The sequence below is a fragment of the Hyperolius riggenbachi genome, chromosome 8, assembly GCF_040937935.1.
Source record: "Hyperolius riggenbachi isolate aHypRig1 chromosome 8, aHypRig1.pri, whole genome shotgun sequence".
NCBI lineage: Eukaryota > Metazoa > Chordata > Amphibia > Anura > Hyperoliidae > Hyperolius > Hyperolius riggenbachi.
The window spans coordinates 225,658,502-225,673,163 of record NC_090653.1 but is presented as its reverse complement, the minus strand read 5'-3'; the positions used below and the strand labels follow the sequence as shown (position 1 = coordinate 225,673,163).

Genomic DNA, 14,662 nt, shown 5'->3' with positions numbered 1-14,662 from the left:
AACTTGAGCACATGACTTATGGTCAGGGCTGTGGAGTCGGTACAAAAATTTTCCGACTCCTTAGTCTAATACTTAACAGGGATATGGATTTTGTACAAAAAACATCCGACTTCTCAGTTTATAAAATCAACGACTCCGACTCCACAGCCCTGCTTATGGTGAACTGAGGTACGGAAGATAGGTCTTTCCTTTTATGTAAGCGATTGCCTATTCTGTGACTATATATTTGCCGCTATGCATTTTGCACTCAGTTGATTGTTAAGTGTCAGTTTTATTCTGTTCAAAACTAATATAAAAAAAAAAAAAAAAAAAAAAAAAAAAAAAAAAAGAAGATTGGTCTTACACTTTCATTGCATCCCCCTGCACACGATCCAGTCTATTGATAAGTATATAGATGTGGTTTTTAGTATCAATTTCTTCCAGCTGAAAACCGAACACCTACAAAAATGTAAAAAGTGCTTCATATTAATACTGCCACAAATAGTTTGCATGCTCATGAGCAGCAATAGTTGCAAGCCTCACTACGGGCACTTCCTCCTTCAAGCTAGGAGGAAGTGCGCGGTGATGAGGCTTGCAACGCGTCCAATAGGACGCGTGCAAGCTGTTTGGAGCACAGGGAGGACGGACTTATGGGTAACTAACCCCTCATCATCCAGCCGCACCAATTAAGTCTCATTTAAATCACAAATTTAGGGACTCGTGACTACTTGTGAGCCCAATGCCTGATTACAAGGCTTTTACACTCACCGTTTGCAGAGTTTTCTTGGCTCGGAGAAGTATTTCACTGTACACATCCTTGTATTCCTTCAGCACATTCTTTACAACATCTGCAGGCAAATGTAACATTTAAATCAGCGTGTGAAGCAGCAGGTTAAGTGGGCGAGTTAAGCCTAACCCCCCCCCCCCCAATAACCACCCACCCCCCGCGATGCGCATCAGTTTTAACTACAGTTCTGATTCAGATTGATCATCCCTAGTTAGATGTTCTCCCCTGAATTTTTTTTCTAGCCACGTGGCATGAAAAAGTAGCTGGGTGGGACCGGGAAATTTGGTATTGGGGAGTATTAAACTATTGTGGATACAAACAGTGGGCAGCCCCCATTGCTTGATGGGGAGGAGTTACTGATGTTGCTCGGGTGGATGGAGAGACAGAGCGGTTACTGCGGGTGCTGGGAAGGGGTTAAAGTGGGTGCTCGGGGGGGGGGGGGGGGGGGGTAAAGAGCCAGGGCTGTATGATGTGGGGCAATGACCCCCTTTGGTCAGTCGGGGCTAACTGTGGAGCAGCATCTCTATCCTCTCACTTTGCTGCCATGCTGAAGAATCACAGCACACAACTGTGGGCGAAACTTCATGGTCTGAACAGATGTCATCACCGGTTTGGGGGGCAGAATTAAGTATCTTCACTCAGGGTAAAGGCCAGCCGTGAATGCAGACCATCTATCCCAGAGTTGTAGACTGCCACCCTGTATTTAGAGTTCTAACCCCTTCTGCCTGTGGCCTCCAACACTGTAGTGTGTTTGCCTACCACCCCTGTCAGGTACTCACTGCTGCTTTTCCCTGACCTGGCTGCCACGGTGAGCCCACCAGCCTGCTTATATGCCCTAATACTCTTCACAACATTCTCAGCATCTCCATGCAGTGTGGCGAGAATGTGCATGTTCTCTGGCTTCCTAAACACCTGGCTTCTATTCACAATGCAGAAGCAGAGAACATTATGAAGAGCATTTGATCAGTCATAGGCAAGCAGGCTGGCGACTGCGAGGAGTGGATGCTAGAGAAAGGAATATTGGGAACAAGGATGATTATGTTCAACAAGGAGGAGCCACACATTAAACTAAGCCAGAAGTAGAGAGGGGGCGGGGCCTCGCATGACCTGCAGATCTGTGAATCTGTGCATAAATAAATGTGCATGCGGCAGCATAGAGATGTGTCGCTTGCCTGACAGCCGTTTCGCACGTAATGTGCTTCGAGGTCATTTAGTTGATTGGCCTCGGAATAAGCAGATTACGTGCGAAACATCTGTCAGGCCCACGTTCAGTGCCCAGCACCCACTGCACCATCCTCCCCTTCAGCTGCATTACAGGACTAAGTTTGCTAGACTGCTTTTATATCAGCGAGATGAAGTTTGTTTATATGGTTCCCTGCTATGTCACTGTTTAGGGTCACCAATTAAAGATACCATGGTCAGCAGTGCCGGAGGTCTGTTTTTCCTTACCCTTGCAATTGATCCTGATGACTTTTTAGCCTTTGCTTGCCGACATACGACAAAACTTGCCTTCCCGCTCACATCCCACTACCTTTCCTGTCACAACAGATGGATAGTTCTGGCACACACTTTCTCTGCTATGCAGTCTCCCCTAGGAGACTTCGCTAAGCTGGGCAGACAACGCTAAGGACCCTTTCACATGGGCAGTGGATAGGCAGTGAAATGCACCGACCTCTCACATCTGCTTGCTGCTGCCTGGCAACTGTTCGGTTAGCACACAGATCAACTGCCCGTGTGAAAAGGCCCTTATCCACAGAGACCTAAGCATTTCCAATGGTGACACAATGCAGCTGTGCGTCTGCAGGAATTCCTTGTTAATTACACCCTGGAAAGGAAAATACAAGAGACCATAGCGGGTAACTTCTACGCACAGTACACCCTTGTGCAATTAAAACACACTGTGCTCAGGTTACTACCACCACATGCGGGACGGGGACACAGCTCCCCCCTTTAATTCCCTGCTTACCGGATAGCCTCTTGTTGTTATGCGTATCACTGAATCACTGTCCAGAGTCTGAAATCAACACACAAAGGTGCTCCTCATAGCGTAAAAAGGTTTTTAATATGGCTCGGCGGCCCCAAATAAAATCAGTGTACCATAAAATGAATTAAAACCAGCATATCTCACATATCCAGATTCGGCAGTCAGATCTTGCCTCCTCCACGCCTGTATTCCATCCGTATGTTGTTTGCCTGGTAGCGTGCGTGTCTCGGCTCCACCCTACGCGTTTCGTCACAGTGGGCGAGACTCATCAGGGGCTATGACACGCACGCCTCGCTACCACCTTTAGTATAAGAGTACCCGTCTCGGTCACCACCCACCTCTTTGCTCCTCCCGACTAGGGTGTATGTCAATTGGATCACATAGCGTAGTGGGGGCAATGTCCGAGCCGGCACAAATAACACATTGAACTCCCTTCCTACCGACAAACTTCCGCCCTATGTTTGCCACCCCTAATTCCTCCGGGCTGCAACCTTAGCAGTGCCCATCTATTCCTCATACGAAGCCACCTATCAATACCACCATAGGGCTCAGCGCAGATAATTCTAATAGTAATTCATCCTAAAAACAAACTTATATTAAACAAAAATAAAAATAGACTAGGTTGTACCCTTCATACACATTTGCGTACAAAATTGCATAACCTTAAAGGAATACTTAAGTAAAAAAAAAAAAAAAATGACATTTACTCACCTGGGGCATCCCTCAGCACCCCGAAGCTGGATGGTGCCCTCGCAGCCCCGCTCCGATCGTCCTGTCCCCGCCGCCGGCTACTTCCGGTTCGGCGACAGCCGCCGACAGGCTGGGAACGCGGCTGATTTTCCGCGTTCCCAGCCGCTGCTATCACTTTCTATGCTGCTATAGCGTATATATATACGCTATAGCAGCATAGAGAGTGATAGCAGCGGCTGGGAACGCGGAAAATCAGCCGCGTTCCCAGCCTGTCGGCGGCTGTCGCCGAACCGGAAGTAGCCGCCGGCGGGGACAGGACGATCGGAGCGGGGCTGCGAGGGCACCATCCAGCTTCGGGGCGCTGAGGGATGCCCCAGGTGAGTAAATGTAATTTTTTTTTTTTTTTGACTTAAGTATTCCTTTAATGATATTCCTACACCACATACCAATATAATAGTCAAAAATATCAGATTAAACCGCTCCCACCCACTTATACCATTCCCAAAGTTATTAGAGCAAACCATTTCTCAGTATTTGAAGGCTAATAATTTCTAATATCAAGCCAAATCTTGTGAGAAAGATTATCAGACGCTACTTTTTGGATAAGGAAGGTCCCAACCAGAGAGCCAATACGGCATCTCGTTGCCAACATACAACCTTAAAGAGGAACTGTAACGACAAAACGTCCCCTGGGGGGTACTCACCTCGGGTGGGGGAAGCCTCAGGATCCTAATGAGGCTTCCCACGCCGTCCTGCGTCCCTCGGGGGTCTCGCTGTAGCCCTCCGTACAGCGGTGACGCAATATTTACCTTCCTGGCTCCTGCGCAGGCGCTCTGATGGCTGTCGGCGCCAAAGTAGGCGGAAATACTCGATCGCCGTCGGGTCTGCTCTACTGCGCAGGCGCAAGTTTCCGGCGCCTGCGCAGTAGAGCGGACCCGACGGAGATCGGGTATTTCCGTGCCGAAAGTCGCCACAGCGCCCCCGCTGGAGCCAGCAAAGGTAAATATTAAACTGACAGTCGGCACAGTCGCCGGCTGTTCGGAGGGCTGCGGCGAGACCCCCGTGGGACAGAGGACGGCGTGGGAAGCCTCATTAGGATCCCGAGGCTTCCCCCACCCGAGGTGAGTACCCCCCAGGGGATGTTTTTCATGTTACAGAGTCTCTTTAAGGAATAACTCTACGTTTAACCCTCAGGCAGGTAGCAGCCAAAACAGCATTGAAGTGTTCAAAAGACTAGTCACTTAGGAAGTAGAAAACCTTACCAGAACAGAGGGTGGGGGGATATAAGAAACGGATAAGGGACATGTTGGAAACTAAGAACCTTGTGATTCGCCCGGCTGATAAGGGGGGGAAGGGGTGGTTTGTACTCGGTAAGCACCAATATTTCACAGAATTGGATAAAATTGTCCTGGATCCAAATACGTATAAGAAATTACCAAGAAACCCAACTTCAGAATATAAAAAACAACTCATACAACTGTTGAGGGGAGGGCTGGATGAAGGGTTATTAACTGACAAGGAATATAGTTATCTGGTTCCCTCTGCACCCCGGGTGCCAATTATCTCAGACCCCAAAAGTACACAAGGACCCCATTAACCCACCGGGCCGACCGATAATAAGTGATATCGGTTCGGTCACTCACAGGTTGGGTATATATACCTTGACCACTTTCTACAGCTTCTTGTAAAAAAAACTTCCAAAGGGGGGGGGGGGGGGGGGGGTCGGCTCCCCAGCTTATTAATCCATAAGGTTTCCAGTTTAGAAAGTTCCCGCAACCAATTGAACCCTCTCCAACTTGGGGTGAGTTTCTTTAAGACACAAAATTTCAAGAAGTTGGTATTAGATGCATGGAACTTTTTAAAATGGGCCGAGACACTGTGGTCCTCATGACCCTTTTTAAATTTTATAAAGGTGTTCCCCCTATACGGGTTTTTAGATTCCCTGGTGGTCCGGCCAACATATTGATGACCGCATGTGCACCATAGCAGGTACACCACATATTTGGATGAACATGTCAGACAGGTTTTAATATCAAAACTCTTATGATTTGAAAAAGAGGTAACAGATCTAACAGTTTCCCTCCTCTGTAATAATTTACACCCTTGACAGTTCCCACATGGGTAGAGCCCCGGTTGTTGCCAACCATGGGGTACCCTCCTAGCTGGTGGGTCTACACAGCTGGGGACCAGGTTATCTCTGAGGTTAGGTGCCCTCCGATAAATAAAGGATGGTTTTCTTGGTAGTGCTTTAACCAAGACTGGATCACTAGTAAGGATTGGCCAGTATTTTCTAAATATCTTTTCAACTTTTCTAAACTGCAGGTTGTAATTACTAACAAAAAGGATAGGTCCCTGCATGTCTCTTGGTCCCTTCGATTACCATTTATCAGGATGTTTCTATCCATGTTTTTTACTTGTTCCATAGTTGTATTCAGGAAAGCCTCAGAGTAACCCTTTTTTAAAAAGCGGTCCCTGAGTATTCCTGCCTGATACTCATAGTCCTGTATATTAGCACAGTTTCTCCGCACTCTAACCATCTGGCCCTTTGGGACACCCTTTATCCATTGCGGATGATGGCAACTGTCCACTGGTATAAACCCGTTTCTATCAGTATGTTTGAAAAAGCATTTAGTTTTGATTTCCCCATTCTCCAAGAAAATATTTAAATCCAAAAAAATGGATATTCATAGTATCAAACTCCAGTGTTAATTGGATGTTTGGCCAGATTGTATTGGCCTGTTCAACAAACTCTTGCAATTCCTCCCCAGTACCTCTCCACATAATCAAGAGGTTGTCTATTTAGCGACCCCACATGATGATGTTGGGGGCGCCCCTCGAGATGGCCAACTCTTCCCATCTCCCCATATATAGGTTAGCTAGGGAAGGTGCGAAGGACGCCCCCATAGCACATCCGTACCTCTGTGCATAATAGTCACCCTTGTACCAAAAATAATTTTGTTGGAGCAAACTCCAGCAATTGCAGCAAAAACTCTATTTGGTGTGCATCCAACTGGCCATCCTCATCCAAATAGTGTTAAACTGCGTCAATCCCGTCCTGATGCGGTATGTTTGTATAAAGGGAACTTACGTCCGCTGTCCCCATTATCATTCCTTCTTCAACCACTACTGTATTTAACACCTTTATTGTGTGTCCCGTATCCTTTAAAACCTTTGGAAGTTTTTTTTACAAGAAGCTGTAGAAAGTGGTCAAGGTATATATACCCAACCTGTGAGTGACCGAACCGATATCACTTATTATCGGTCGGCCCGGTGGGTTAATGGGGTCCTTGTGTACTTTTGGGGTCTGAGATAATTGGCACCCGGGGTGCAGAGGGAACCAGATAACTATATTCCTTGTCAGTTAATAACCCTTCATCCAGCCCTCCCCTCAACAGTTGTATGAGTTGTTTTTTATATTCTGAAGTTGGGTTTCTTGGTAATTTCTTATACGTATTTGGATCCAGGACAATTTTATCCAATTCTGTGAAATATTGGTGCTTACCGAGTACAAACCACCCCTTCCCCCCCTTATCAGCCGGGCGAATCACAAGGTTCTTAGTTTCCAACATGTCCCTTATCCGTTTCTTATATCCCCCCACCCTCTGTTCTGGTAAGGTTTTCTACTTCCTAAGTGACTAGTCTTTTGAACACTTCAATGCTGTTTTGACTGCTACCTGCCTGAGGGTTAAACGTAGAGTTATTCCTTAAAGAGACTCTGTAACATGAAAAACATCCCCTGGGGGGTACTCACCTCGGGTGGGGGAAGCCTCGGGATCCTAATGAGGCTTCCCACGCCGTCCTCTGTCCCACGGGGGTCTCGCCGCAGCCCTCCGAACAGCCGGCGACTGTGCCGACTGTCAGTTTAATATTTACCTTTGCTGGCTCCAGCGGGGGCGCTGTGGCGACTTTCGGCACGGAAATACCCGATCTCCGTCGGGTCCGCTCTACTGCGCAGGCGCCGGAAACTTGCGCCTGCGCAGTAGAGCAGACCCGACGGCGATCGAGTATTTCCGCCTACTTTGGCGCCGACAGCCATCAGAGCGCCTGCGCAGGAGCCAGGAAGGTAAATATTGCGTCACCGCTGTACGGAGGGCTACAGCGAGACCCCCGAGGGACGCAGGACGGCGTGGGAAGCCTCATTAGGATCCTGAGGCTTCCCCCACCCGAGGTGAGTACCCCCCAGGGGACGTTTTGTCGTTACAGTTCCTCTTTAAGGTTGTATGTTGGCAACGAGATGCCGTATTGGCTCTCTGGTTGGGACCTTCCTTATCCAAAAAGTAGCGTCTGATAATCTTTCTCACAAGATTTGGCTTGATATTAGAAATTATTAGCCTTCAAATACTGAGAAATGGTTTGCTCTAATAACTTTGGGAATGGTATAAGTGGGTGGGAGCGGTTTAATCTGATATTTTTGACTATTATATTGGTATGTGGTGTAGGAATATCATTAAAGGAATACTTAAGTCAAAAAAAAAAAAAAAATTACATTTACTCACCTGGGGCATCCCTCAGCGCCCCGAAGCTGGATGGTGCCCTCGCAGCCCCGCTCCGATCGTCCTGTCCCCGCCGGCGGCTACTTCCGGTTCGGCGACAGCCGCCGACAGGCTGGGAACGCGGCTGATTTTCCGCGTTCCCAGCCGCTGCTATCACTCTCTATGCTGCTATAGCGTATATATATACGCTATAGCAGCATAGAAAGTGATAGCAGCGGCTGGGAACGCGGAAAATCAGCCGCGTTCCCAGCCTGTCGGCGGCTGTCGCCGAACCGGAAGTAGCCGGCGGCGGGGACAGGACGATCGGAGCGGGGCTGCGAGGGCACCATCCAGCTTCGGGGTGCTGAGGGATGCCCCAGGTGAGTAAATGTCATTTTTTTTTTTTTTTTACTTAAGTATTCCTTTAAGGTTATGCAATTTTGTACGCAAATGTGTATGAAGGGTACAACCTAGTCTATTTTTATTTTTGTTTAATATAAGTTTGTTTTTAGGATGAATTACTATTAGAATTATCTGCGCTGAGCCCTATGGTGGTATTGATAGGTGGCTTCGTATGAGGAATAGATGGGCACTGCTAAGGTTGCAGCCCGGAGGAATTAGGGGTGGCAAACATAGGGCGGAAGTTTGTCGGTAGGAAGGGAGTTCAATGTGTTATTTGTGCCGGCTCGGACATTGCCCCCACTACGCTATGTGATCCAATTGACATACACCCTAGTCGGGAGGAGCAAAGAGGTGGGTGGTGACCGAGACGGGTACTCTTATACTAAAGGTGGTAGCGAGGCGTGCGTGTCATAGCCCCTGATGAGTCTCGCCCACTGTGACGAAACGCGTAGGGTGGAGCCGAGACACGCACGCTACCAGGCAAACAACATACGGACGGAATACAGGCGTGGAGGAGGCAAGATCTGACTGCCAAATCTGGATATGTGAGATATGCTGGTTTTAATTCATTTTATGGTACGCTGATTTTTATTTGGGGCCGCCGAGCCATATTAAAAACCTTTTTACGCTATGAAGAGCACCTTTGTGTGTTGATTTCAGACTCTGGACGGTGATTCAGTGATTCGCATAACAACAAGAGGCTATCCGGTAAGCAGGGAATTAAAGGGGGGAGCTGTGTCCCCGTCCCGCATGTGGTGGTAGTAACCTGAGCACAGTGTGTTTTAATTGCACAAGGGTGTACTGTGCGTAGAAGTTACCCGCTATGGTCTCTTGTATTTTCCTTTCCAGGGTGTAACTAACAACAAGGAATTCCTGCAGACGCACAGCTGCATTGTGTGAACTTTTGTTTGGAGGAAGGACTTATATGTGATTTTTTTCAATAGCAGCACGCAGCGAATCTGAACTTGGTATTTTTAAAGAGAACCCGAGGTGTGTTTAAAGAATGTTATCTGCATACAGAGGCTGGATCTGCCTATACAGCCCAGCCTCTGTTGCTATCCCAAACCCCCCTAAGGTCCCCCTGCACTCTGCAATCACCCATAAATCACAGCCGTGCTGTGAGGCTGTGTTTACATCTGTAGTGTCAGTCTCGGCTCCTCCCCGCCTCCTGCATAGCTCCGGTCCCTGCCCCATCCCTTCCCTCCAATCAGCAGGGAGGGAAGGGATGCAGGCAGGGACTGGAGTTCTGCAGGACGCGGGGAGAGCAGCAGACTGACACTATAGAGATAAACACAGCCAGCTCTGACAAGCTGTTTGTCAGCAGAGTGGCTGTGATTTATGAGGGATTGCAGAGTGCAGGGGGACCTTAGGGGGGTTTGGGATAGCAACAGAGGCTGGGCTGTATAGGCAGATCCAGCCTCTGTATGCAGATAACATTCTTCAAACCCACCTCGGGTTCTCTTTAAAGGTGGTGAGCGCTGTATCATTTTACAAAAAAAATGTATTTCCAATGGTGAGCTCAGAAGTGATCCAGCAAACATGGACTGCATTATTTTACAACCTGTCTGTGATCATGTTTTGTGATAAAAACTGCAACCCTCCGGGTTTTAAACAAAACATACTAAAATTACCAATGCAAATGCAGTCAAAAACAATTTCACATACTTAACACTGACTATGGCAGATATGTACATGGGATGGTGGGAAAGTTTAAATCACTTAACAGATAATATTTAATCTACTCTAGGTTTAATAGATCAATTATGAACTTCCTACTAAATATAAATGGAAATCTCTACTGCCTTGTGCGCTTTTCTTTAACCGCTTCCAGACCTTGCCGATTGAAATCTACAGGCTGATTGAAAACTATGCCCTGGCAGGGACAGCGGCACCCAATCAGCCATGCCACAAGGTCTTGTTGCTCTCACTGTCCCATTGCTGCACCCGATCAGTCTGCTTTCACAGTGACAGCAGAGCCTCCAGATCTTGGTCAGGACCCGTAACTACTGTGAGCCAATCAAACAGAAAAAGAACGGTTCTGGTCTTTAAGGGGCCAGAGCTGTCCAGTATGAAAGAGGTTAATTTCCCACAGACAAGTTACACAAGTAAACAAAAACTAGTCTCCAAAATTAGCATTGAGCCCCCTCTGGGTATAAGACAAACCTGCACGCTTGATTGGTAGCTTTTTTTGGTCCCTTGTCAGGATATACTGCACCACCTCCCCGACCTGCAAAAAAAGAGAGACTAGGCAGAGTTCTCCATGGTAACATTATCGTTGCAGAAAGGTTTCTGTTCTACATACTGTAATTTCCTTTGTAATTTTCCATTGCATAGATTTTTGTGTAAACCCCCATGTGTAGTGTGCAGCTATTCCGGTGCAACATGGGATGTAAAACCAGCACCAACTCAATTATGCCACAGTCAATAGGCCTGTTTGTTGGCCCATTTCCTATAATAATTTGCTCATACAATGGTAAACAGACATCAGGAAACACACTGACATGCATTGCATTCAAGTCTAAAGATAATGGCCTGGGTCTGAAGTCAGCTGATTGGCAGGGTTCAGAAAGAACTACAGTTCTGATAGCAATATTCCCAGCTCCCTCTCCCATTAAGGCTAGTTTCACACCAGGACGTTGCGTTTTAGGGGACGTTATGGTCGCATAACGTGCCCCTAACGCAACGCCTGGTGCTCTCTAAGGTGGACGTCAGAGTGAGCCGCGTTGTGCAGCTCACTCTGGCGTCCGTGATGCGTACTCTTGTGCGCATGCGGCATCACGTGGTCCCGCCGGCCAATCGCTGCACAGAGCGGCCGCTCCAGGAAGTAAACACTGCACGTCACTGAGTGCAGTGAATATTAATTAGCCATGTGCCTGGCCGCTCTCCGCTCCTCCCCAACGTTACTGAGCATGTGCAAGCAGTCTAACGCGGCTCTGCCGCTTAGAAAGTACTGCATGCAGTACATTGTCTGGTGGTGCAGCGTTACTATGTAACGCAACGTGGGCACTGAACAGCCCATTGATTTTTCATTGCTGTGCGGTGGGGTGCGTTACAGGCTGCTCTAACGTGCGCCTGTAACGTCCCACTGTGAAACCAGCCTTAATCTAGAAAGGGAGAGGACCAGCACTGCTAGGTAGTCTTGCTCTTACCAAGTAGCTACTCAGAATCAAAATTTAACTAGACAGCTGTGACTGCAGGAGGAGGTGTTAACTTACCCATGCGGTCGTCTGATCCAATGTGTTCCATTCATGTCCAACATCACTCATGCTTCCTCCCGGGTTGGAGGAGGAAGCATGGGAGTCACGTGGACAACGACATGGGATGCAAATGAATCACATCGGATCAGAAGGCCCCATGGTTAAGTTAACCCCACCCTCTGTCATCACAATTTCAATTCCGAGTACCTAAGAGTACATAGCTACTCAGTAAGAACATGACTACTGCTAGGTCCAGGAGGCAGCTTTTAAAGATGAAGATTTGCACCACAATATGGGAGCAGGGTTCCTCGGATATGGTGTAGGTGGTCCTTGCAGGAGGGGGAGAAGTCATGACAGCACAGACATTGGGGGTCATATCTTGTGACCTTGAAGTAAAAGATCCTGAGTGCAGACTATATACAAATGAATTACATTGATAGAAAGGGAGGGTTTAGAAAGAAGGGGGGGGGGGGAACCCACCACATTTCTCCCTTCTGAAATTCGGGCCTGCAGCTTTCTGCAGGCCCAAATTCATCAGGACTATGCCAAGCCTCCGTAGTGTCCCACAAGGCAGCTGACATTACCGACCACCCATTCCCATGCAATGCAGACCCCAGGTGTGGAGCAGGCCCACAGCTGAATTTTTTTGCAATTTCTGTGCCGTGATACATGTATATACATACACACACACTAGGCCTGAAAGATAAAATAGAATTTAAACCGAAATCGCGATCACAATTTTGGAATCGTCAAAGCAGTAATTATCGCAATCACGCCATTTCCACATGGGGGTTCCGCACATGACATACAGGAAGTATTCCGTGCATTAGAGCCTGCAGGAAGGTACTGTATGTCCAGAACTGATGCAGCATGGGGGACAGAGGAAGCACAGAGAGACACAGAGCGGGCACAGAGACACAAAGGGGGCAAGAGAGACCCAGAGGAGGCACAAAGATAGCCAGGGGTAAAGAGGGGGAACAAAGCTTGATTTGAAGGAAATCGTGAATTGAAATCGCAATTGGACAGAAAGTGCTCAATACAATTTCCTAAAACGGTTCAAGCCTAACCTATACATATCTATCAGAACACTGCACCAAATCTGAATACTGTCAAAATTTATTGAACTAAAGTCAAATAAAAACATTTAACAGAACCAATATAGTGGAGATCCAGTATATATTACACATTCATATATTGACGACGACGACAAGGAAGAAGAAGAGTGAGCTTGGAGGACTAAGACCCAGTTAACACTTGCGTTAGTGGCAAACAATTCGAATACAAGTACTGCACTATCATAATATACACTATGCAATAAAAGAAGAAGAAGATTCTTGAGAAACCAGTTAAGCCCATGCTACTTGCTGTCTTGGTTACAAGCTGCCACTTATCCTGGTGCACTCCTTATTGCCATCTACAAAGTGGGCCATTTTTATGGATATACATTATCTATGGATACACCCCATACAACAATTTTTGTTCCAACAGTCTGGGAGTGATCTATCCAATGTGGGTTAGTGTCAGACCAATAGTGGTGGTTTGTTTGTTAACTTTACCATTCACATAACATGGTGTATCCATATAAATGGCCCACCCTGTACACTGCACAAAAATATAAAAGCAACTTTTGCTCCCATTTTGCTTGAGCTGAACTCAAAGATCTGAAACCTTTTTCTACAGACACAAGAGACCCATTCCTCAAATATTGTTCACAAATCTGTCTAATTGCCCATTCACACTTGAGCGTTTTGCTGGTGATTTCGGCAAAACGCTCAAAAGGTAGCGCTTTTCAAAGCACTAGGGTAATAAGTCTACGGGCCTGTTCTCATTTGAGCGATTTGCGCTAATCGCCGCAAATCACCCAAAGACGCTAAACGCAAACGTGTAGCCTGCACCATTTTCAGGCTATTTCCCAGTGATCGCGTTTTATCACGTCGTGCTATAGAAGCGCAAAACGCAAGCGCAAAAAAAAAAGCCAAGTGTGAATGGTGATTTTTTGGCATTAATCGCCAAAAACCGCCAGAGCAAAACGCTAGCAAAATCTCTAGCATTTTGCGATCAGCAAGTGTGAATGGGCCCTAAGGCCTGGAATTCTATATCAGCGCTTTGGCCTAGTGCACATCAGAGCGTTTCCGCTGCGGTTTGCGATCTGCTTGCGGGTGCGGATCCGCTAGGGTAATGTATTTCAATGGGCTGGTGCACACCAGAGCGGGAGGCGTTTTGCAGAAACGCATACTCCCGGGCTGCTGCAGATTTTGGATTGCGGATGCGTTTCTGCCTCAATGTTAAGTATAGGAAAACCGCAAACCGCTCTGAAAAACGGCACTTCAGAGCGGTTTGTCAGGCGTTTTTTGTTACAGTAGCTGTTCAGTAACAGCTTTACTGTAACAATACATGAAATCTACTACACCAAAACTGCTACACAAAACGCTAGCTGAAACGCTACAGAAAAATAAGAAAAAGCGTTTCAAAATCTGCTAGCATTTTGAGGATCTGCTAGCGGTTTTTGGTGTGCACCAGCCCTCTGTGATTGGAAAAGCTCTTGCTAATGGAATGCTGTGTGTGATTCCACGTGAGCAATGTGAGTTTATAAAAATTACCCATAGCATTGCATTAGCTTGTTCAAATCACTAGCGCTTAGAAAAGGCTGCTAGTGGGTTTGAGCCCTAAATCTGTCTTTTGCAAGATATTCCATCCCACCTCACAGGTGTGGCATATCAAGGTGCTGATTAAACAGCAATGTTCTCCCCAGAAATATGTTCCAGCCGGGTGGCATGCAAAAGTAGCCAGGTGGTGAAGTAAGGTCAAATACTTCGTGATTTTTTTTTTTTTTTTTTTTTTTTTAAATCGGAATTAAAGGGAACCTAAACTGAGAAGGATATGGAGGTTTCCTTTTAAAATACCAGTTGCCTGACTCTCCTGCTGATCCGGTGTCGCTTAGGGCCCGTTTCCACTAGTGCGGCCTACGTCTTGTAAACGCACGCCGGCACTGAGCGGGATCGCAGGCAAATCCCATGAGCCGTGCCATGCACGGCTAAAGGGAATCGCAGCCTCCGCCGCGAATTCTGTAGGGGGTTCCGGCCGAATCGCTACTGCAAGCGATTCGGCCGGCGGCGCCGTTATCCCCTATGGCAGAGCTTCCCTTCGCGAT

At 47.2% G+C, this 14,662-nt stretch overlaps 1 protein-coding gene across 5 annotated transcripts in view; it reads right to left on the bottom strand.

Annotated features, from left to right (window-relative positions):
* LOC137527603 (non-structural maintenance of chromosomes element 3 homolog) overlaps positions 1–14,662 on the bottom strand; it is a 54,534-nt gene that overhangs the window by 16,419 nt on the left and 23,453 nt on the right. For all 5 annotated transcript variants that reach the window (XM_068248229.1, XM_068248225.1, XM_068248230.1 and 2 more), the window contains exons 4-6: positions 10,478–10,541; positions 748–827; positions 344–438 (exon numbers count right to left, since the gene is read on the bottom strand). In XM_068248229.1, the coding sequence (XP_068104330.1) occupies positions 344–438; positions 748–827; positions 10,478–10,541 (239 nt within the window). The remainder of the gene's footprint in view (positions 1–343; positions 439–747; positions 828–10,477; positions 10,542–14,662) is intronic.